General features: G+C 40.8%; 1 protein-coding gene across 1 annotated transcript in view; it reads left to right on the forward strand.

The window, feature by feature from the left end:
- Positions 1 to 11,312: 11,312 nt before the first annotated feature.
- The window catches only part of ARHGEF28 (Rho guanine nucleotide exchange factor 28), a 242,855-nt gene continuing 231,869 nt past the window's right edge, over positions 11,313 to 22,298 (forward strand). Inside the window, exons 1-2 of the mRNA XM_023545541.2 lie at positions 11,313 to 11,717; positions 14,836 to 15,129. Coding sequence (XP_023401309.2) covers positions 11,543 to 11,717; positions 14,836 to 15,129 — 469 coding nt within the window. The 5' untranslated portion in view covers positions 11,313 to 11,542. The remainder of the gene's footprint in view (positions 11,718 to 14,835; positions 15,130 to 22,298) is intronic.

Raw genomic sequence — 22,298 nt, forward strand, 5'->3', positions numbered from 1 at the left:
ATGCTATTGGAATAGCAGTAGGAGAATAGCATGATAAGTTTACAGTGGCAGAAATATTTAATTACCTTTCAGGTTCTGTCACAGATTGAATTGTGTCCCCCCAAAATATCTGTCAACTTGGCTAGGTCATGATTCCCAGTATTGTATGATTCTCTGCCATTTTGTCACCTGATGTGATTTCCCTATGTGTTGTAAATCCTATCGCTATGATGTAATGAGATGGATTAGTGGCAGTTATATTTGATAAGATCTATAAGATTAGATAGTGTCTTAAGCCAATCTCTTTTGGGATATAAAAAACAGAAGTGAGTAGAGAGACATGGGGACCTCATATCACCAGGAAAGAAGCACCCGGAGCAGAGTGCATGCCTTGGACCGAGGGTTCCTGCATGGAGAAGCTCCTAGTCCAGGGGAAGACTGATGACGAGGACCTTCCTCCAGAGCCAACAGAGAAAGCCTTCCCCTGGAGCTGGCGCCCTGAATTTGGACTTCTAGTGTACTAGACTGTGAGAGAGTAAACTTGTTTGTTGAAGCCATCCACCTGTGGTTTTTCTGCTATAGCAGCAAGATAACCAACACAGAGTCTTTGAGAAGTCCATAGATGTCTCAGCATCTCAGCAGAAGCCTTAGTATTTGAGAATTCTTGATGAGTTTTACAAGTAGAATTTCTGTAAGGTATTGCTTGGTGGTAAAGACCGTTGATTTGATTTATCTGAATTTTGTATGTGTGTGTTTATATTAAAGTGTATTTAATATGACTATAGTTAGTTTGGAGCCCTGGTGGTGCACTGGTTAAGACCTCGACTGTTAACCAAAGGCTGGCAGTTTGAATCCACCAGCTGCACCTTGGAAACCCTACTGGGCAATTCCACACTGTTCTACAGGGTTGCTATGAGTTGGAAATGACTTGATGGCAATGGGTTTTTGTAGCTAGTTCAGCTTTTCTACTATGTTTGTTGTTCCCATTTTCATGTTACCTGGCCTTCAGAGGTTTCACAGAAGTATTCATCAATGCTTTTTATTTGGACATGAGTAATTAAGATGGAAAGAACCCTGATGGTGTAAAGGTTAAGCAACTGGCTGCTAAACCTAAAGGTTGGCGGTTCAAACCCACCCACCAACTCAGTGGGAGAAAGACCAGGTGATTTGCTCCCATTAGGCTCCAAATAGCCTAGAAAATCCTATGGAGCAGTTCTACTCTGTCTTATGAGGTTGCTGTGAGTCAGAATTGATGGGACAGCACCTAAAAACAACAACAGGTAAGATGTGATACACCTTCACTGTTCAGAGGGGACAGGGAATGATTCTGACATGGATCCCAATAGGTTTACTTAGGAAAGTCAACATTTTTGACCCATCTAAGGCAAAGCTTATAGGTGAATTCGGATATGAAATATAAGGGGGAAGACTAAAATTCTTTAAGTTGAAATTTGATGAAGTCACTAACAATGTTGGCACCATTCTGGAATAGGCTTTTATAAAAGTAGACAATACATTTCAGTGGCAATGGGAAAATATGACTTAAATCAGTGAGTCTCTGTTTGTTGTTGTTGTTGTTAGGTGCCGTTGAGTTGGTTCCGACTCATACTGACCCTATGCACAACAGAACGAAACACTGCCTGGTCCTGAGCCATCCTTATAATCGTTGTTATGCTTGAGATCATCGTTGCAGCCACTGTGTCAATCCACCTCTTCGAGGGTCTTCCACTTTTCCACTGACCCTGTACTTTGCCAAGCATGATGTCCTTCTTCAGGGACTGACCCCTCCTGACAACATGTCCGAAGTATGTGAGACGCAGCTTCACCATCCTTGCCTCTAAAGAACATTCTGGCTGTACTTCTTCCAAGACAGATTTATTTGTTCTTCTGGCAGTCCATGGTATATTCAATATTCTTTGCTGACACCAGAATTCGAAGGCGTCAATTCTTCTTCTGTCTTCCTTATTCATTGTCCAGTTTTCACATGCATATGATGCGATTGAAAATACCATGGCTTGGGTCAGGTGCACCTTAGTCTTCAAGGTCACTCTCTGCTCTTCAACACTTAGAAGAGGTCCTTTGCAGCAGATTTACCCAATGCAATGTGTCTTTTGATTTCTTGACTGCTGCTTCCGTGGCTGTTGATTGCGGATCCAAGTCAAATGAAATCCTTGACAACTTCAATCTTTTCTCCGTTTATCATGATGTTGCTCATTGGTCCAGTTGTGAGGATTTTTGTTTTATGTTGAGGTGCAATCCATACTGAAGGCTGTGGTCTTTGATCTTCATCAGTAAGTGCTTCAAGTCCTCTTTGCTTTAGCAAGCAAGGTTGTGTCATCTGCATAACGCAGGTTGTTAATGAGTCTCCCTCCAATCCTGATGCCGTGTTCTTCTTCATATAGTCCAGCTTCTCGTATTAAATGCTCAGCATACAGATTGAATAGGCATGGTGAAAGAATACAACCCTGATGTACATCTTTCCTGACTTTAAACCAATCAGTATCCCCTTGTTCTGTCCGAACAACTGCCTCTTGATCTATGTAAAGGTTCCTCATGAGCACAATTAAGTGTTCTGGAATTCCCATTCTTTGGTATGCTATCCATAGTTTGTTACGATCCACACAGTCGAATGCCTTTGCATAGTCAATAAAACACAGGTAAACATCCTTCTGGTATTCTCTGCCTTCGGCCAGGATCCATCTGACATCAGCAATGATATCCCTCGTTCCACGTCCTCTTCTGAAACTGGCCTGAATTTCTGGCAGTTCCCTGTCGATATACTGCTGCAGCCGTTTTTGAATGATCTTCAGCAAAATTTTGCTTGCGTGTGATATTAATGATTTATAATTTCCACATTTGGTTGGATCACCTTCCTTGGGAATAGGCATAAATATGGATCTCTTCCAGTGAGTTGGCCAGGAAGCTGTCTTCCATATTTCTTGGCATAGGCGAGTGAGCACCTCCAGCGCTGCCTCTGTTTGTTGAAACATCTCAACTGATATTTCATCAATTCCTGGAGCCTTGTTTTTCACCAATGCCTTCAGAGCAGCTTGGACTTCTTTCTTCAGTACCATCAGTTTCTGATCATATGCCACCTCTTGAAATGGTTGAATATCGACTAATTCTTTTTGGTATAATGACTGTGTGTATTCCTTCCACCTTCTTTTGATGCTTCCTGAGTCGTTTAATATTTTCCCCATGGACTCCTTCACTACTGCAACTGGAGGCTTGAATTTTTTCTTCAGTTCTTTCAGAACTTGAGAAATGCTGAGTGTGTTCTTCCCTTTTGGTTTTCCATTTCCAGCTCCTTGCACATGTCATTATGATACTTTACTTTGTCTTCTCGAGCCGCCCTTTGAAATCTTCTGTTCAGTTCTTTTAATTCACCAATTCTTCCTTCTGCTTTAGTGCTCGATGTTCGAGAGCAAGTTTCAGAGTCTCCTCTGACACCCGTCTTGGTCTTTTCTTTCTTTCCTGTCTTATCAATGACCTCTTGCTTTCTTTGTGGATGATGTCCTTGATGTCATTCCACAACTCATCTGGTCTTCATTCACTAGTGTTCAGTGTGTCAAATCTCTTCTTGAGATGGTCTCTAACTTCAGGTGGGATATACTCAAGGTCATATTTTGGCTCTCGTGGACTTGCTCTGATTTTCTTCAGTTTCAGCTTGAACTTGCATATGAGCAATTGATGGTCTGTTTCACAGTCGGCCCCTGACCTTGTTCTGACTGATGATATTGAGCTTTTCCATCATCTCTTTCCACAGATGTAGTCTATTTGATTTCTGTGTGTTCCATCTGGCAAGGTTCATGTGTATAGTTGTCATTTATGTTGGTGAGAGAAGGTATTTGCAATGAAGAAGTTGTTGGTCTTGGAAAATTCTATCATTCGATCTCCGGCCTTGTTTTTATCACCAAGGCCACATTTTCCAACTACCATTGCTTCTTTGTTTCCAGCTTTTGCATTCCAATCTCCAGTAATCATCAATGCATCCTGATTGCATGTTCGATCAATTTCAGATTGCAGGAGCTGATAAAAATTTTCTATTTCTTCATCTTTAGCCCTAGTGGTTTGTGCGTAAATTTGAATAATAGTCGTATTAAATGGTCTTCCTCGTAGGTGTATGGATATTATCCTATTGCTGACAGCGTTGTACTTCAGGATACATCTTTTTTTTTTTTTTCCATGTCCTCTTCTGAATCCAGCTTGAATTTCTGGCAGTTCCCTGTCAATATACTGCTGCAGCGGCCTTTTTTTCGGGGGGGGGGTAATAATTTTTATTATACTTTAAGTGAACGTTTACAAATCAGGTCAGTCTCTCACACAAAAACCCATATACACCTTGCTACACACTCCCAATTACTCTCTCCCTAATGAGACAACCCGCTCTCTCACTCCACTCTCTTTTTTCACGTCCATTTCTCCAGCTTCTAACACCCTCCACCCTCTCATCTCCCCTCCGGGCAGGAGATGCCAACATAGTCTCAAGTGTCCACCTGATCCAAGATGCCCACTCCTCACCAGCATCCCTCTCCAGCCCATTGTCCAGTCCAATCCATGTCTGAAGACTTGGCTTCGGGAATGGTTCCTGTCCTGGGGCAACAGAAGGTCTGGGGGCCATAACCACCGGGGTCCTTCCAGTCTCAGTCAGGCCATTAAGTCTGGTCTTATGAGAAGTGGGGGTCTGCATCCCACTGCTCTCCTGCTCCCTCAGGGGTTCTCAGTTGTGTTCCCTGTCAGGGCAGTCATCGGTTGTAGCCGGGCACCATCTAGTTCTTCTGGTCTCAGGATGATTTAGTCTCTGGTTCATGTGGCCCTTTCTGTCTCTTCAGCTCATAATCACCTTGTGTCCTTGGTGTTCTTCATTCTCCTTTGATCCAGGTGGATTGAGACCAATTGATGCATCTTAGATGGCTGCTTGCTAGTGTTTAAGACCTCAGACGCCACTCTTCAAAGTGGGATGCAGAATGTTTTGTTAATAGATTTTATTATGCCATTGACTTAGATGTCCCCTGAAACCATGGTCCGCAGACCCCTGGCCCTGCTGTGCTGCCCGCGAAGCATTCAATTTATTCAGGATCTTCTTTGCTTTTGGTTTAGTCCAATTGTGCTGACCTCCCCTGTATTGTGTGCTGTCTTTCCCTTCCCCTAAAGTAGTTCTTATCTACTATCTAATTAGTGAATGCCCCTCTCCCACCCTTCCTCCCTCCCTCCTCTTGTAACCACGAAAGAATGTTTTCTTCTCAGTTTAAACTGTTTCTCAAGTTCTTATAATAGTGGTCTTATACAATATTTGTCCTTTTGCAACTGACTAATTTCACTCAGCATAATGCCTTCCAGGTTCCTCCATGTTATGAAATGTTTCACAGACTCCTCACTCTTCTTTATCAATGCATAGTATTCCATTGTGTGAATATACCATAATTTATCCATTCATCCTTTGATGGGCACCTTGGTTGCTTCCCTCTTTTTGCTATTGTAAACAGTGCTGCAGTGAACATGGGTGTGCATATATCTGTTTGTGTAAAGGCTCTTATTTCTCTAGGATATATTCCAAGGAGTGGGATTGCTGGATCGTATGGTAGTTCTATTTCTAGCTTTTTAAGGAAGTGCCAAATCGATTTCCAAAGCGGTTGTACCATTTGACATTCCCACCAGCAGTGTAGAAGTGTTCCAATCTCTCCACAGCCTCTCCAACATCAATTTTTTTGTGTGTGTTTTTGATTAATGCCAGCCTTTTTGGAGTGAGATGAAATCTCATTGTAGGTTTGTTCTGCATTTCTCTAATGGCTAATGCTGGTGAACATTTCCTCATATATCTGTTAGCTACCTAAATGTCTCTTTAGTGAAATGTCTATTCATATCTTTTGCCCATTTTTTAATTGCATTATTTGTCTTTTTGCAGTTGAGTTTTTGCAGTATCCTGTAGATTTTAGAGATCAGGCACTGATCAGAAATGTTATAGCTAAAAACTTTTTCCCAGTCTGTAGGTAGTCTTTTTACTTTTTTGGTGAAGTCTTTGGATGAGCATAAGTGTTGGAGTTTTAGGAGCTCCTAGTTACCTAGTTTTTCTTCTACTTTCTTTATAATATTTTGTTTACTGTTTATGCCATATATTAGGGCTCCTAATGTTATCCCTATTTTTTCTTCCATGATCTTCATCATGTGAGATTTTATATTTAGGTCTCTGATCCATTTTGAGTTAGTTTTTGTGCATGGAGTGAGGTATGGGTCTTGTTTCATTTTTTTGCAGATGGATATTGAGTTATGCCAGCACCATTTTTTAAAAAGACTGGCGTTTCCCCATTTAACTGTTTTGGGACCTTTGTCAAATATCAACTGCTCATATGTGGATGGATTTATGTCTGGATTCTCAACTCTGTTCCATTAGTCTATGTATCTGTTCTTGTACCAGTATCAGGCTGTTTTGACTATTGTGGCAGTTCAGGATACATCTTGAAACATTCTTTTTGACGATGAATGCAACACCATTCCTCTTCAAGTTGTCATTCACAGCATTGTAGACTATATGATTGTCCGATTCAAAATGGCAAATACCAGTCCATTTCAACTCACTAATGCTTAGGGTATCGATGTTTACATGTTCCATTTCATTTTTGGCGATTTCTGATTTTCCTAGATTCATACTTTGTACATTCCAGGTTCTGATTATTAATGGATGTTTGCAGCTGTGTCTTCTCATTTTGAGTCAGGTCACATCAGCAAATGAAGGTCCCGAAAGCTTTATGCCATCCATGTCATTAAGGTCGACTCTACTTTGAGGAGGCAGCTCTTCCCCAGTCATCTTTTTAGTGCCTTCCAACCTGGGGGGCTCATCTTCCAGCACTATATCAGACAATGTTCCACTGCTATTTATAAGGGTTTCACTGGCTAATGCTTTTCAGAAGTAGACTGCCGGCTCTTCTTCCTAGTGTGTCTGAACCTGGTAGCTCAGCTGAAACCTGTCCTCCATGGGTGATGCTGCTGGTATCTGAATACCGGCGGCATAGCTTCCAGCATTACAGCAACACGCAAGCCCCCACAGTACGACAAACTGACAGACACGTGGGGGGAGTCTCTGTTTATTTTCTGTTAATTTAGTAAATAGTAAAATAATAATAAAAAAAAGACAATCAGTTTTTGCAGGTTAGGATGGAAATGATACTCTTGATGATCACAGGTGGGAATGAAAATTGATACAACAATTTTTAGAAAGGAGTTTGGCAATTTGTAACAATTTGTTTACATTAGTGGACACATTTCTGGGATTTTGTTCTAAACCGGCATAAAAATATATATCAAAATGTTTATTATAATATTGTTTATAATGTAAAAAGTGAGAAGTACCTTTAAAGTATAAAAATAGAGGGGTTATTAAGTAAATTATGGAACATCAAACATTTGATGAAATCAATTAAAAATGATGCCAGAGATTATAATAGCTTGGAAAAATGCTTTTTATAGAGGATAGAAAAGCACAACAGTGTGTTTATTTATGCCATGATTATAGCTGTGGAATAATTATCTGTAAGAGCTACAGCTGCTAACCAAAATGTTGGCAGTTCAAATCCACCAGGCACTCCTTGGAAACTGTATGAGAAAATTCTACTCTGTCTTATAGGGTCGCTGTGAGTTGAAATTGACTCGATGGCAACGGGTTTGGTTTTTTTGGGGGGAGCGAAGGAAATAAGAAAATGAAAAAATTTGACATGTTATGGTGGTGTCAGTGTAAATGAAATTTAGATATCTTTAATTGCTATCTTGTTTGTTCAATAAATAAAAAATTTTAGACAGTCTTCTGATTTTATGCATTTGTAGATTTTTAGGTTAGACATTGAATTCATTGGGAATTTAAGCATTTGGTATGAGGTATGTTTTTGTCCCCTAATGAATAGCTGTTTTTCCAAAACCATTTATTGAGTAGCCCATTCTTTCCCCCACTGATTTGAAATGCCACTGTTATTGCATAATTCTCGTGGATATACAGGTCTGTTTCTAGACTCTCAACTTTGTAGTCTATCTCTGCGCCATTACCATACTGTTTAAATTATTATGGTTTTTATGTATGTTTTGCATCCTTTCCTCTGACATTATTCTCTTTCTCAAATCTTTTGTTTCTCTTCTTGTGTATTTACTCTTCCAGATGAACTTTAGAATAAGCTCATTGAGTTTCACTTGAAAGAAATTCAGTCTGGGTTTTGATTAGAGTACATTAAATTTATAGATGAATTTGGGGAGATAATTTTGTGTATTATGCCTTCTTATCTTTCCAGAAGTCTCAGAGAAATACTTAAGTGTTTTCTATTTGAGGTATAGTGAGATAATAGAAAGGTGATAACATATTTCTGTTATTTCTGCATAGAAACAGTAATTCTGATATTGATACCAGCAAATTTACTCAGGAAAGTTTATAGTTTTCAAATGCTTGAAGCAAAGCATGCAATTGAATTCAGTTGGAAAACTGAAGGAGGTACACTGAAATTCTTTAAATTGGAATTTACCTTTGTTATCTATAAAATAGTCCCTGGGTGGTGCAAAAAGTTAAGTGCTTGGCTGCTAACTAAAAAGCTGGAAGTTTTAGCTTGCCCAGAATTGCCTCGGAAGAAAGGCCTGCTGATCTACCTCCTAAAAATCAATCAGTGAACACCGTACGGGCAAAATTCTACTCTGACACACATGGGGTCGCGATGAGTCAGAATTGACTGTATGGCAGCTCTTTTTTGTTTTTGTTTTTTAAATCTATAAAATTAATAGCCTTTTTCAGAAAAGGGCAGATTTTCAGTGGCCACAGTGGTTAGAAGACCTCAATCTTCACTAAAAATTGTTGTCCATGATGGATTAGTTATGCTGTAATTCTACTTTAGCACACTCTTCCAGAAGCCCATTTCACCTCTGGCTTCCTATGTAGCTTTATCTAAATATTCTGTGAGCTTTCTTTAACTTTTCTGAATGAAGGCTTTCTTGTTCTTAGATATTCATATTTTCTTTCTTTTTCTGTCTACCTCTCCTGTCCCCTTCTCTGGCCACCACTTCTATCTCCTTGGTTTCTCTCCACTGGTTTCTGTATCATTCCCCTTCCCCTCTTTATCCTCCCATAATTCCTTTTATCCTGTTTTTCTGGTGTCTTCGTGATTACTAAAAGACTCCTTTTCTCTGCTGAGTATTATTTTCAGTGCTAGAATGCCTGGACTTTACTCTTTAATGAACAGGTCTTATTTCGGACATGATCGCCGTTGTGTGTCTTCTTTTACCAATGTAAAGCACAGTATGGTTCTGGAAAGGGAGGCAAAGCTATGTTATAAGATTATTCTGTTTGGGTGGTATCGCATTAGGGTTGTAAGTAAACTCTTTCATAAGTTGTAGTTCTTGTTCACCAAATAAGTTGTAGTAAGGTCACTGTTTTGCATAGATGCAGATTAGATGTCCTTGTGATCTGTGAACAACTTTGATCTGTTTATACAATTTGTTTTGCATTAAAATAAAATTAAAAAAATAGGTCAAATTCTATCTGTGGATAATTAACAGTCCCTTTAGCAACCAGGAACATGACTAAAGCAAGCTGTTCTTCCTTTTTTAGGAAATGGAATTTCATCTAAGTTTCCTCTCTCAGTCATGTCAGACATTTGTTATTGTTTTTTGCTTTTCAGATCCCCTTCCTGAACTTTTTTTGAAGCTATTGTATGGTAGATTTTTCTTGGCACTTTACTTTCTATTGATTACGTTTGTGTGTGTGTGTGTGTGTGTGTGTGTGTGTGCGCATGCGTGCACTTGTGCTCACTTGCAGAGAAAGGGCAATTGAAATTGCAAACCTGTGTTTATTTCAGAACTCCACAGTTTGTACCTATACCAATTCATAATTTAAGATAACTTCTCCTATGTGTGATGGATTGCAAACTACCAGGAAAAACATAGCTTTTGCATTAAAAAAAAATTGAGTAAATAATCATATGGCTACTGGAAAGAGGAGCCTTGGGCTGATTTTTTTTTGATGCTGTTCGGCCTAAATCTTGACATTCTGTGGCATGTCGCACCGATATTCATTACAGGCAAACATATTACGGAGACGGTGTAGACTTTCTTCTGTTCACCCTTCTCCCCTGTCACAGGGTAGCGAACTTGGGGAGAACAGGTTTGTTTTGTTGGGCAAGCACACAAAAGCCCAGATGCTTCTCCACACTGGGCCAAGCCCTGGAGGCCCTCCAAAGTGGGTGACCCTTTCCACCTTCTGGTTTCCATTTCTCTGCCACTCCCCCAGGTGGGGCAGAATGTGCCCTCTCCCTGGCGGCCCCACTCTGTACTGCCTTTTTGTGTTTGAAGGTAGGGAGTGTCCTGAGTTCTTGGGATCCTCCTGGTTTCCTCGAGATGATCCAGCAGGCCCATCATCTCTGCTGCTCCCATGGGTTAACACCGCTGATTTAGCCCCACCACAAAGCCTCTGCATAGAAATATATTTGGGAGCACTAACCTGCTGCCCAGCTTCCTTTGACGCTTGTGACCTACGCTGGCCGTTTCTGTCCTGGGGACCAGGGAACTTTGTAGGGCTTGATGCCAAACAGAAACTCTGAGGAGAAAATGTGAGGCCAGGGCAGATGAGAAAGAGAACTTGGAACTCCTTCAGAGAAGAGAAATAGCAACCGGAAATGGCATAGAAAGTGTGGGGGCAAGTAGTGCTATTTATTTAGCAATATTGTGAATATTTAAGGTTCTTTCAACCTACTATAGGGTAAAGCCATAACTATGTAGGTATCTTGTCCTGGCTCTGAGAAACCACAATAAGAAGGCCCAGGTCCAAAACAGTGTCATTTGTTCTATCCACTTCATGTGGTTCAGGATCAGAGAAAAAGAAGAAAGCTCTCAACGAGATGAATTGACACAGTGGCTACAACACTGTATTCAAACATAGCAATAATTGTGAGGATGGCACAGTGCTTGGCAGTATTTTGTTCTGTTGTACATAGGATCACTATGAGTTGGAACCAACTTGATGGCACCTAACAACAACAACATAGCCACAACAGTGGACTCAGATGTACTAACGATCACAAAGATAGTGTAGGACTGGGCAGCATTTTGCTCTGTTATACATAAGGTCTTCATAAGTTGGAGCTAACTCGACAGCAACTAACAACAACAACATAGCTATATGTGTAGTATGCGTGCGTACACACAGACACACACACGTATATACACACACATACACATCTTTATAACAGTGGTGGTATTTCAATTACAGGATAGAAATTAATTTAAGCAATGATATTAAGCAGGTAAGAATTTGAATAAAGTAAAAGACAACAAGATATCACACTCACACATTTAGTAAATTAAAAAAAAAAAATTCTTGCCCATGCCCTGAACTTCTTTAACTTTTAAAAACAGAACAGTCTCTGACACCCATACCTAAATGTATCAGGAAGCGTCTTCCCTGTTGTCAAAAATGTTTTTGTTAGAAAGAAGGCTTGATGATATTTGAGCTCACCCATGAAGTGAATAGAAGAAATGACACTGTTTTGGACCCAGGCCTTCTTATTGTGGTTTCTCAGAGCCAGGACAAGGAAGGGTGATGATGCCCAACTTACTCCTTTTTCAGGGGCAGATGACGGTCTACGCGAAGTTTGGCAAAAATGTTTATCTTCCTAAAGATGCTGAGTTTTACTTTATTTACAACGGATCGCATCAGAGACACATCACAATTGCTGAGCGCATTGCGGACAACGTTCTCCAGTCCAGCATCCCAGGTGAGGGGCCCTCTTTATTGCATGATTGGGAAATCAGTCTGTAAGCAGCTTCCCCCAGGGATACAGGCCAGGAAGGGAACCAGGAGGAAAATGAAAACAGTGCTTCAAGGGCAGGAGGACATCAGGAAGAGCACTCATGCTGTTCCCTCACGTCTGAGGTTCTTCTACACTGTTCTCACATCTGAGGTTCTTCCAGCTGTGTGTGCAGCCCCGTTAGGAGCCTTGGCTGAGAATGGGCTTGCCCATTCTGCCATCTGCACCCAACTCTCAAGGTTGGATGTCTTAGCTCCTTAGTGCTGCTATAACAGAAATACCACAAGTGAGTGGCTTTAATGAACAGAAATTTATTTTCTCACAGTTTACGAGGCTGAATTAGGGGCACCAACTCTAGGGGGGAAGGATCTCTTTCTCTGTTAACTTTGAAGGAAGGTCCTTGTGTATTTTCAGCTTCTGTTCCTTGGTTTGGTGTTCTTCATGTGGCCTGTATCCTTCCCTCCTTTTGTGTTTCCTTCTGTCTGCTCTTTTTATATCTCAAAGGTGATTGGTTTAAAACATGCCATATGCTGATATGGTCCATTAACATAATAAAGACAGTTGTATTCCCAAAGGGGATTATACCCACGTAGGGGTTTAGGATTTACAACACATGTTTTGGGGGGACACAATTCAATTTTGGGCATGCTTTGAATGCGGTCCAGTGGAGGAAATGCAAGGTCTTAAGTGCTGTCTCCTGTAATCCCAGGCCGATTGCCAGGGATGGCTGAGACAGAACTGAGACATGGACACAGTTGTCTTGTGCTCCCTTCCCTAGACCCACTTACCCCTGCCTTGCTCCCTTTGGTGTCTAGGGTTCATTCCTCTGCTACCTTGTCCATCCACAGTCTTTCTTGCTGGATCTCAGGCTCCAGAACTTTCCCTCCCTACCTCCAAAATGTTCATGTTCTGAACAGCTCTCTTCTCCAATTTCCATGACTACAGCTGACAAATTAATGTATTGTGCTAATGTGTTAGCACAAGCTGCTAGCCCTTCTCAGATACTGTTGTTTTGTATTTTCCCTGGGCTGTGGGTTGTATATCTAAGAGACGTCAAGCTCCCACCTAAAGGTATAATGGAGATCTCTTATTACCTGAAAGACAGGGAAGATTTTTTGTTTTCATTTCTGTTTGCTGATTGGTTGGTTTTGTTAAGTGTGGGTTATTCTAAAAAAAAAAAAAGGCCCTCTTAAATTGTATCACATAGGGAAACTTCAGTTTTTCTTATAGTTAAGATTGGCCTCATTTTAAAGGCAAATATGTCCCTGAGTGTTTCTGCAGTGTACCTGTTACATGTGGAAAGAAGGTAGGCAGTAAATGTGATGAGAATTGTAGAGAGATACTGGTATCCTCCAGCCCTGCCTGGGTTTGGTTATTGAATTTATCTGTGGTCTGATTTCTAAGACTGTGGGCACGTTTAAGCACTTCTTTCCTTGGCCCAGCATCCCTAGTCCTTCTAAGAGAAATAAAAGGCAAACCTAATCAGTGGCACATAGTTACTTTGGTTGCTGGTCTTTTTTCTCTCTGCCCTTTGCATGTATGTCTTTCCTGCTTTTTGCTCCCCCCTCTTTTCTTGGTTTTCTCTTTTATTAAGGCTGTAGTGGCCAAGTGCTGCAGCTACTAACCAAGAGGTCGGCAGTTCGAACCCACCGGGCACTCCTTGGAAACTACTGGGCAGTTCTACTCTGTCCTATAGGGTCGCTATGAGCTGGAGTCGACTCGACGGCAGTGAGTTTTTTGGTTTTGGGTATAGAGGAAGAATAAAAAGAATTCCTAAGATTCCACTCCTAATATTAAAACTTTTTGTTTTGTCTTTACTTGTGTGTAGGAGTGAACTGCCTTCCCCCTTTTTGTATCTTCAAGAAAATCATTTTGATTATATTGTGGGGTTCTTACCTGCCTTTTAACTGAATCCCTAGAGGCAGGTGCTCTTTGTGAACCATAAATTTCATGTGTTAACAGTGTTATCAGGGTAACCTCTCAGGTATATGTAGAACAGATTTCTGCAGTATATGCTAAATGTGTACAGTCTGGGGTAGGCGGTGCAGTTACATTTTGTCTTGTGCCTGCACCATGGAGCCACCTTTTAAATGGGCGATGTGAAAATGGCGGATGTTCTCATCTGATAAACTTAGGATGCTCTTGTCCTTGCAGCCTTGTTGGGGTAAAGCTTTGGGGAATCAGGCAGGACAAGGATGACTTATCTTGTACCCATCTAGCACTTGCTTAGGGACCAGAGAGAGCTATATACTGGTGGTGGTTCAGTGTTAATCCTTTTTCCATCCAGCCATGATTATCATCATCACAGTGGTCTGGTGGTACTAATACCTGGAAATTTTACCAAGGGACTGGACACCATAAAAATGTACCTGAGTAGAGGTTCACCAACCTTGGCAAAATAGGAGAGCAGGGGAAAGAAGGGGAGTGTAAGAAGGAAGGACAGATAGCAAGATCTGGTAACCATTCATAGCAGAAGTAGTAAAAACATCTCAAGGCACAGGTGTTGTTATCAGAAGTGGGGATGATGAACAGCAAATAGAAATATTTCTGTTGAGCAGCTTCCCTCACTCTAACTCACATTAAAGGAGCTCTGCTTTAAATTAGGATGACCCTGTGTAATTTTGTGGTGCTACCTCATAAAGCTGTCACTTAAGTTAACATGTAAAAATATATGACTCAGAAGGAAATGGCAGACTGGAAAAGAGTAAAGGCCAACACGGTTTAATTCAGGATTCAGGGTGGAGGTAAAAGGTGTGATAACGACAGGAGAAAAGACACTACAATGCTCAGAGCTTATCAAGGTTAACCTTAAAATCAGGAGCCCCCAAAAGAAGATGGGTCAGCCTTAATGTGGCCTCACAGGCTTGGCAACATTTAAAGATAATTGTCTGGATTTCCCTTCTGCTTTGTTCTCCTGGAGAGCATTGTCTGCTTAGGCAGCACAGCTGAGACTAGCACTTTAGACCACTGCCCTTCCCACCCTTTCCTTAAGCACCCCGGAAGATGGGTTAAGGAGCGGCTTCCTTGAAGTGGGAGAGCATCTCCTGCAGACTCTGGTTGAATTGTTTACTGTCTTGTCATCCAGGCCACAGGCTTCAGGAAACTGTGATGGTGTCCATTTGCCTCTGCTCGGAAGGTTACTCCCCGGTGACCATGGGCTCTGGCTCGGTGACCTATGTGGACAACATGGCTTGCAGGCTGGCCCGTTTGCTGGTCACCCAAGCTGATCGCCTCACAACCTGTAGTCATCGGACCCTGCTAACCCCGTTTGCCTTGACGGCAGAAGCATTGCCTGCTCTGGACGAGGAGCTCGTGCTGGCCATGACTCATCTGGAGTTGCCTCTTGGATGGACTATCTTGGGAAATTCTTCACTTGAAGGTGAGTCTTTACCAGAAAACTCAGATGTTTTCTTTTAATGTGAAGTTCAGAAAGTGTCCGACAATTTACTGCCTATCTACCTGAGTTGGGGAGTCTCTCTAGGTGGTGCAAATGGGTAAGTGCTCGACTACTAGCTGAAAGGTTGGTGGTTCAACCTACCCAGAGGCACCTTGGAACACAGGCCTGGTGATCTGCTTTGAAAAAGTCACAGCCTTGAAAACCCTATGGAGCAGTTCTACTCTTCACACATGGGGTCACGATGAGCCAGAATCAACTCAGTGGCAACTAACAACAATAACCTGGGTGAAGTTTCCTGCCCACTTTTTACCTGAGCCTTTTTTCTTTTTTTGCTCTGATGTGGCTGGGTTCTCTGAGGTCCTAATCTACTCATCTATGGCTGGTCGATGCTACTCTGTTCCAGGAGATGTGGGCTGCTCAGCTGTGATGAGCTTTGCCTCAGGGTGGGAAATACTGTTCTTTGTGGCAGGTTCTCGAATCAGCTACTATGGGCTATGACTCTACTTCCCTTGGCAAGTTTTCTTGCTGTGAGAATGGGACATTGCTGCCCTGTTTCCAAATAGGTAGAGGTGTTGGAAAAGGAAGAACTTGCAGCCAACACTGTGAAACATTTAGAAGAAATGTGGCCATGCAGGAAGTATAACCAGTGCACTGACGTCTTCAGAACAGTTGATGCCTCTGAGAGCATTCGTATTATATTTGCACTGACTTTTAGAGTTACCTCTCGATGTCCCCCGTTTACTAAAGATTGAATGTAGCTGTTGTTGTTAGGTGCCGTCGATTCTGACTCGTAGTGACCCCATGTGACAGAGTGGAACTGCCCCATAGGGTTTTCTAGGTGTAATGTTTATGGGAGCAGATCACCAGGTCTTTCTCCTGCGGAGCCACTGGGTGGGTTTGAACCACCAGCCTTTCAGTTAGCAGATGAGTGCTTCACTGTTGTGCCACCAGGGCTCCTAAGACACTATCAATACCAACCATTTGGAATCCGTGTCAACAGTGATACATACAGATGTTGTATGTGGGCCCATACGAGGCATGAGGCAATTACACATTATGTAATTTCACTGGAAGTATAGAGATATTTTCTGTATTTTATTGAACAAAACATGTATCCTTAAATTATTGCTGGTTTTCTGTATTCCTCCCGTGACCTTGGCTTTGTGGTTGGATGATGCTGTTTTTCAGAGTTTCTGCTTCCTGATAAATTCTGGTTACAAGTTACAGGTTGGCTTAATTTGATCCTGGATAAGATTAAATGCATTACTCTAGGTAAAGGGACATGCTTTTTGTAAACAGAATTATAAGGCCATAAGCCATCTTCAGGGAGGATTTCCACCTCTTTCCTTCCATCAGAGTTGTAGTTAAGCTCTCCCGGACACTATGATGTATTTTATTTTTTAAATCTTGAATGAGATACTGCAAGTCTGGTAGTTCAATGATGAGCTACATCTTGCTGTGTGATAGCTGAATGGTATGTATGAAGGAGTAGCTCCCGGAGGGTGTCGGTCATGTCTGTTCTTCCCCCTCATTATCCCCAAGGGCCTAGCAAAGCTCTTGGCACAGAGGAGCTGCTCAAGAAGTATTTGTTGGATGAATGAAGAGTGTATCCTGGTATATTCAAGGAGTCACATATCCTGAAATATTCCTATTGCAGTTCCCCCACATATCATCATTGTCATCCAGTTGCCATCAAGCAGACTCTGACTAATGGTGACCTCATGTGTGTCAGAATAGAACTGTGTGCCACAGGCTTTCAACGGCTGATTTTTCAGAAATAGGTCACCAGGCCTTTCTTCTGAGGTGCCTCTGGGTAGACGTGAACTGCCACGTTAGCAGATAAGCATCTTAATCATTTTCACCACAGAGGGACTCTTCCCTCAAATATATTATCCATATATGAAATGAAACTTTATTTTCTTAAGCCTCTTGGTTTTGTGTCTAACAGTAATATTGGAGGTTTCTGTGGTTTTTTTTTTTTTTTGAGAAAGGACCCACTTTGACAAAGGTACAAAGTTTTTATGATTTCTCACCAATCACTTCATTCAAGCCATGAGTAAAGAACATCATAGCCTCACCAAGAGGTAGATAGAGGTTAGTCCCATGGCTCATTCCCTAGCCTGGTAACTCACTCTGCCCGACAGCCTGGTGTCTGCAGTGGTCCATCGCAAAATTACAAATTTTTGAAGGTTGTGAAACTTCATAATCGCACATGAATAACTTAATCCCAGGATCTTCAAAATGGGATTCACGTTCCCCAAGTACTACACCAGGGTTTTTATTTATATTTGTTTTTCTTCCAAAAAAATGAGAAATAAATGAAGATTTACTAATCTTTAATCCGTGGATTGACAATGGTAGATCCTTATACTTTATATGTTGGAATAAATAAAAAAAAATACTCAAAATTATTTTTGCTGATAGCCTGGAGACCACTGAGCTAAGCAGCAGTTGCCAAGGGTGGTCTTTTTGCAATTTTTATTGTTGTTTGGAGATGCATTCTTGTTCACTTAGCCTCTTTTAGGACCTTTGTTTATCCATAGCCTCAGGCAAAGACTGAATCTTGATGATGTAAAATCTTGCTTGAAAATTTCTAGGAACTTTTTTAGACTTTTGCTAGGAACAGTTGAGAGGACTTGAATGAATTGAAACTGACCAGATGGCAGCGGGTTTGGTTTTTTTGGTTTGGAGCATAGACCTGCAGTAGAACGTTTTAAGGGTTAGAGTTAATACCCATCCATGGTCTAAGTTAAATTTTACTGTAAGGTTTATGATCACCTTAGGGGATTTGATTTAGTCCATGATGTGTTTAAGTCTCTGTACCAGTCTTTTCATACCTCAGCTCTGTTATATATGTATATGATAGCCCATATAAGCTTAATGGCCCATGTCAAATTGGCAAGTCTTAGCAGATGTGTTCATCAGGCTTCTGTTGCCAGAGTTATTCCAGTATTTTTTTTTTAAGAAATAAATTGGGGATTTAAACTAATGAATTTAAATTAAACATAGGTTCTTTTATGTCAGTTTTGATTTTTTACTTTAGAAATTATATTGGATACTGGAGAAGAAACCTGAAGATTTTTATCATAAACTAAACCAAGTGGTTGATCATAAATTAATCATTTTACAGTTGAGAATAAACTAGTAAATTTGGTAAGGAACTAATATCGGTGCACTGGATCAACTGAGTTATATTAGAGTTTTATAATGTACACTTACGCTTTGCATGGATGTACTTTGACCCATTGTCTACTCAAATCCATTTGGTGGGGTTCTCCTTTTTCTGAACTATTTTAGAATTGTTTTTTGTTGTAGGTTACCCTTAATTTAATAGTGTTTTAATCTAAGCAGTTTAGGATCCCTTAAGTGCTCAATGCATTTTTTTCTAGTGTACATATTTTACTAGTGTTGCTTGTCTTTGAAGTAGATGAGCTATAATAATGAGATGAGAAATGAACTGAGGCACGGGCCCACTGGAGTTTATAATGTATTAGTGATAGGTGCATAAGTGGAAAACAGTTTTTTTCCTAGTAATTACTGCTCTTAGTATTTATTTGAAGACGATTTTGAAGCTTCACTATTCACTCTTTGGACGTGTTAGCAGGAGGGACCAGCGCCTGGAGAAGGACATCATGCTTGGTGAAGCAGAGGACGAGTGAAAAAGGGGAAGACCTTTAATGAGATAGATTGACACAGTGGTTGCAACACTGGGCTCAAATGTATCTGCTGTTGGGGGAATGGCACAGGACCCTGCATGGGTCCTGTTGTCCATGGGGTCGCGATGAGTCGGAACTGACTCGACAGCACCTAACAACAGCAACAACATTCACTCTTACTAAAAATACTTTGCATTTATCTATTTATGTTTTCTTTGAGTATAAGTGAATAATACTGAGTATTAATTGATTTCTTAACGATCGTGTCTTGGAAGAGTCTGATCAGAGCCTTACTCTGAAGTATTATTGTATTTCCTTGTATTTTGTAATAAATAACTCATTTCTTTTTTCCTTTTCAATCACTGGGAGTTATTAGGAAGGCCTGAGAGCCTGGAGAAGGACCAGAGTGAGCAGAACGTGCTTTGTAAAGAAAAGCAGAGCCTTCTCTTGGCACTGCATCCTACCCGTCATTACTCTCGGTGCAACTTCATTATGTGCTCTAGGGAAGGAAATATCCCGGATTTTATTTAATTTTGTGTCATAAATAAAATTGGATTTCTATTTCATAAAAGTTAACCTATTCCTTCTGTGAGATAGCTTTTATGATAGAAGATTTTGCAGGGTCCCAGGATTCCAAATTTACAGTTAAGCTTTGAATAGTAACATCATAATTATCCAATAATATGTCACAATTAATTTATCTTTTGGGGGGGAGGTTTTTTGTTTGTTTTAGATAGCAATCTTTTCTCAGAGGGGGCATTATTTTGACAATTAGGTTAATTGGGAGAAAAAAATTCTAATGCTTCATTCTGTTGATGCACAGATAGCTTTTGAGTTAAAAGTCCTCCCTTCCTACTCTACCAAATTCCTTCCTTTCACTTGTGTTCCCAGAAGCCTGGCATGACTGGCAAGCACCAAGCCTGCCACCAACTGTGGCTGCCATTGGGTAAAGAACCCAAGGGGACAAACTCAAATGCCATCTCACAGAACTGATGGTATTGCCCCTGTGAACATAGTAGCTCTGCCCCCGGGATCTAGGGAGTAGGTAGAGCTTGTCCTGATTTTACTTTCTGGTTTAAGAAAAACAAACAAACAAAAAAAACAAAATGTCAACTTACTTCAAAAATTAAAAGTCATATATGTTGTTGTTAGGTACTGTCAAGTCAGTGCAACAGAGCGAAACACTGCCCGGTCCTGCACTATCCTCATAATTGTTGCTATGTTTGAGCCCATTGTTGCAGCCACTATGTCAATCCATCTCATTGAGGGTCTTCCTCTTTTTTGCTGACTCTCTATTTTACCACGCATGGTGTCCTTCTCCAGGGACTGATCCATTCTAATGACATGTCCAAAGTGGATAAGATGAAGTCTTGCCATCCTTGCTTCTAAAGAACATTTTGGCTCTACTTATTCCCAGACAGATTTTTTTATTCTTCTGGCAGTCCATGGTATATTCAGTATTCTTCACCAACACCATAATTCAAAGGCATCAATTCTCCTTTGGTCTTCTTTATTCCTTGTCCTGCTTTCCCATCCATATGAGGTAATTGAAAGTACCATGGCTTGGGTCGGGTACACCTTAGTCCTCAAAATGTAATCTTCACTTTTTAACACTTAAAAGAGTTTTTTTTTTTTTTTTTTTTGCAGCAGATATGCCCAATGCAGTTTGTTGTTTAATTCAAACCAATAAATAGTAATCTGGTAGATTTGAGATTTTTTTTTTGCCAAAGTAAATTTCCATTATTTTAAAAAATGAATTTTGGATTTTTCTATAGTTCTCTAGGTAAAAATAGTTCATATGTTCAAAGATTTAAAAAAAAAATTTTATTGTGCTTTAAGTGAAAGTTTACAAATCAAGTCAGTCTCTCATACAAAAATTTATATACACCTTGCTATATACTCCTAATTGCTCTCCCACTAATGAGACAGCCAGCTCCTTACCTCCACTCTCTCTTTTCCTGTCCATTCCACCAGCTTCTAGCCCCCTCTGCCCTCTCATCTCCCCTCCAGATAGGAGATGCCAACATAGTCTCAAATGGCTACTTGATCCAAGAAGCTCATTCTTCACCAGCGTCTTTTTCTATTCCTTTGTCCAGTCCAATCCCTGTCTGAAGAGTTGGCTTTGAGACTGGTTCTTGTCCTGGGCTAACGGAAGGTATGGGGACCACGACCGCTGGGGTCCTTCTAGTCTCAGTCAGACCATTAAGTCTGGTCTTTTTATGAGATTTTGAGGTCTGCATCCCACTGCTCTCCTGCTCCCTCAGGGGTTCTCTGTTGTGTTCCCTGTCAGGGCAGTCATTGGTTGTAGCCAGGCACCATCTAGTTCTTCTGGTCTCAGGCTGATGTAGTCTCTGGTTTATGTGGCCCTTTCTGTCTGTTGGGATCGTAATGACCTTGTGTCCTTGGTTTTCTTCATTCTCCTTTGGTCCAGGTGGATTGAGACCAATTGATGCATCTTAGATGGCTGCTTGCTAGCATTTAAGACCCCAGACACTGCTCTCCAAAGTGGATATAGAATGCTTTCATAATAGATTTTATTATGCCAATTGACTTAGATGTCCCCTGAAACCATGGTCCCCAAACCCCCACCCCTCCTACACTGGCCTTCGAAGCATTCAGTTTATGCAGGAAACTGCTTTTGGTTTAGTCCAGTTGTGCTGACCTCTCCTGTATTGTGTGTTGTCTTTCCCTTCACCTAAAGTAGTTCTTATCTACTACCTAATTAGTGAATACCCCTTTCCCTTCCTCCTCCCTCCCCCCCATAACCATCAAAGAATATTTTCTTCTCTGTTTAAACTATTTCTCCAGTTCTTATAATAATGGTCTTATACAATATTTGTCCTTTTGCAACTGCCTAATTTCACTCAGCATAATGCCTTCAAGATTCCTCCATGTTATGAAATGTTTCACAGATTCACCACAGTTCTTTATTGATGCATAGTATTCCATTGTGTGAATATGCTGTAATTTATTTATCCATTCATCCATTGATGGGCACCTTGGTTGCTTCCATCTTTTTGCTATTGTAAACAGTGCTGCAATGAACATGGGTGTGCATATGTCTGTTTGTGTAAAGGCTCTTATTTCTCCAGGATATATTCCAAGGAGTGGGATTGCTGGATCATATGGTAGTTCTATTTTTAGCTTTTGAAGGAAGCGCCAAATCGATTTCCAAAGTGGTTGTACCATTTTACATTCCCACCAGCAGTGTATAAGTGTTCCAATCTCTCCACAGCCTCTCCAACGTCAATTTTTTTGTGTGTTTTTTAGATTAATGCCAGCCTTATTGGGGTGAGATGGAATCTCACTGTAGTTTTGAATTGCATATCTCTAATGGCTAATGATCGTGAGCATTTCCTCACATATCTGTTAACTACCTGAATGTCTTCTTTAGTGAAGCGTCTCTTCATATCTTTTCCCATTTTTTAATTGAGTTATTTGTCTTTTTGTAGTGGAGTTTTTACAGTATCATATAGATTTTAGAGATCAGATGGT

This window comes from Loxodonta africana, chromosome 2, assembly GCF_030014295.1.
Source record: "Loxodonta africana isolate mLoxAfr1 chromosome 2, mLoxAfr1.hap2, whole genome shotgun sequence".
Classification (NCBI taxonomy): domain Eukaryota; kingdom Metazoa; phylum Chordata; class Mammalia; order Proboscidea; family Elephantidae; genus Loxodonta; species Loxodonta africana.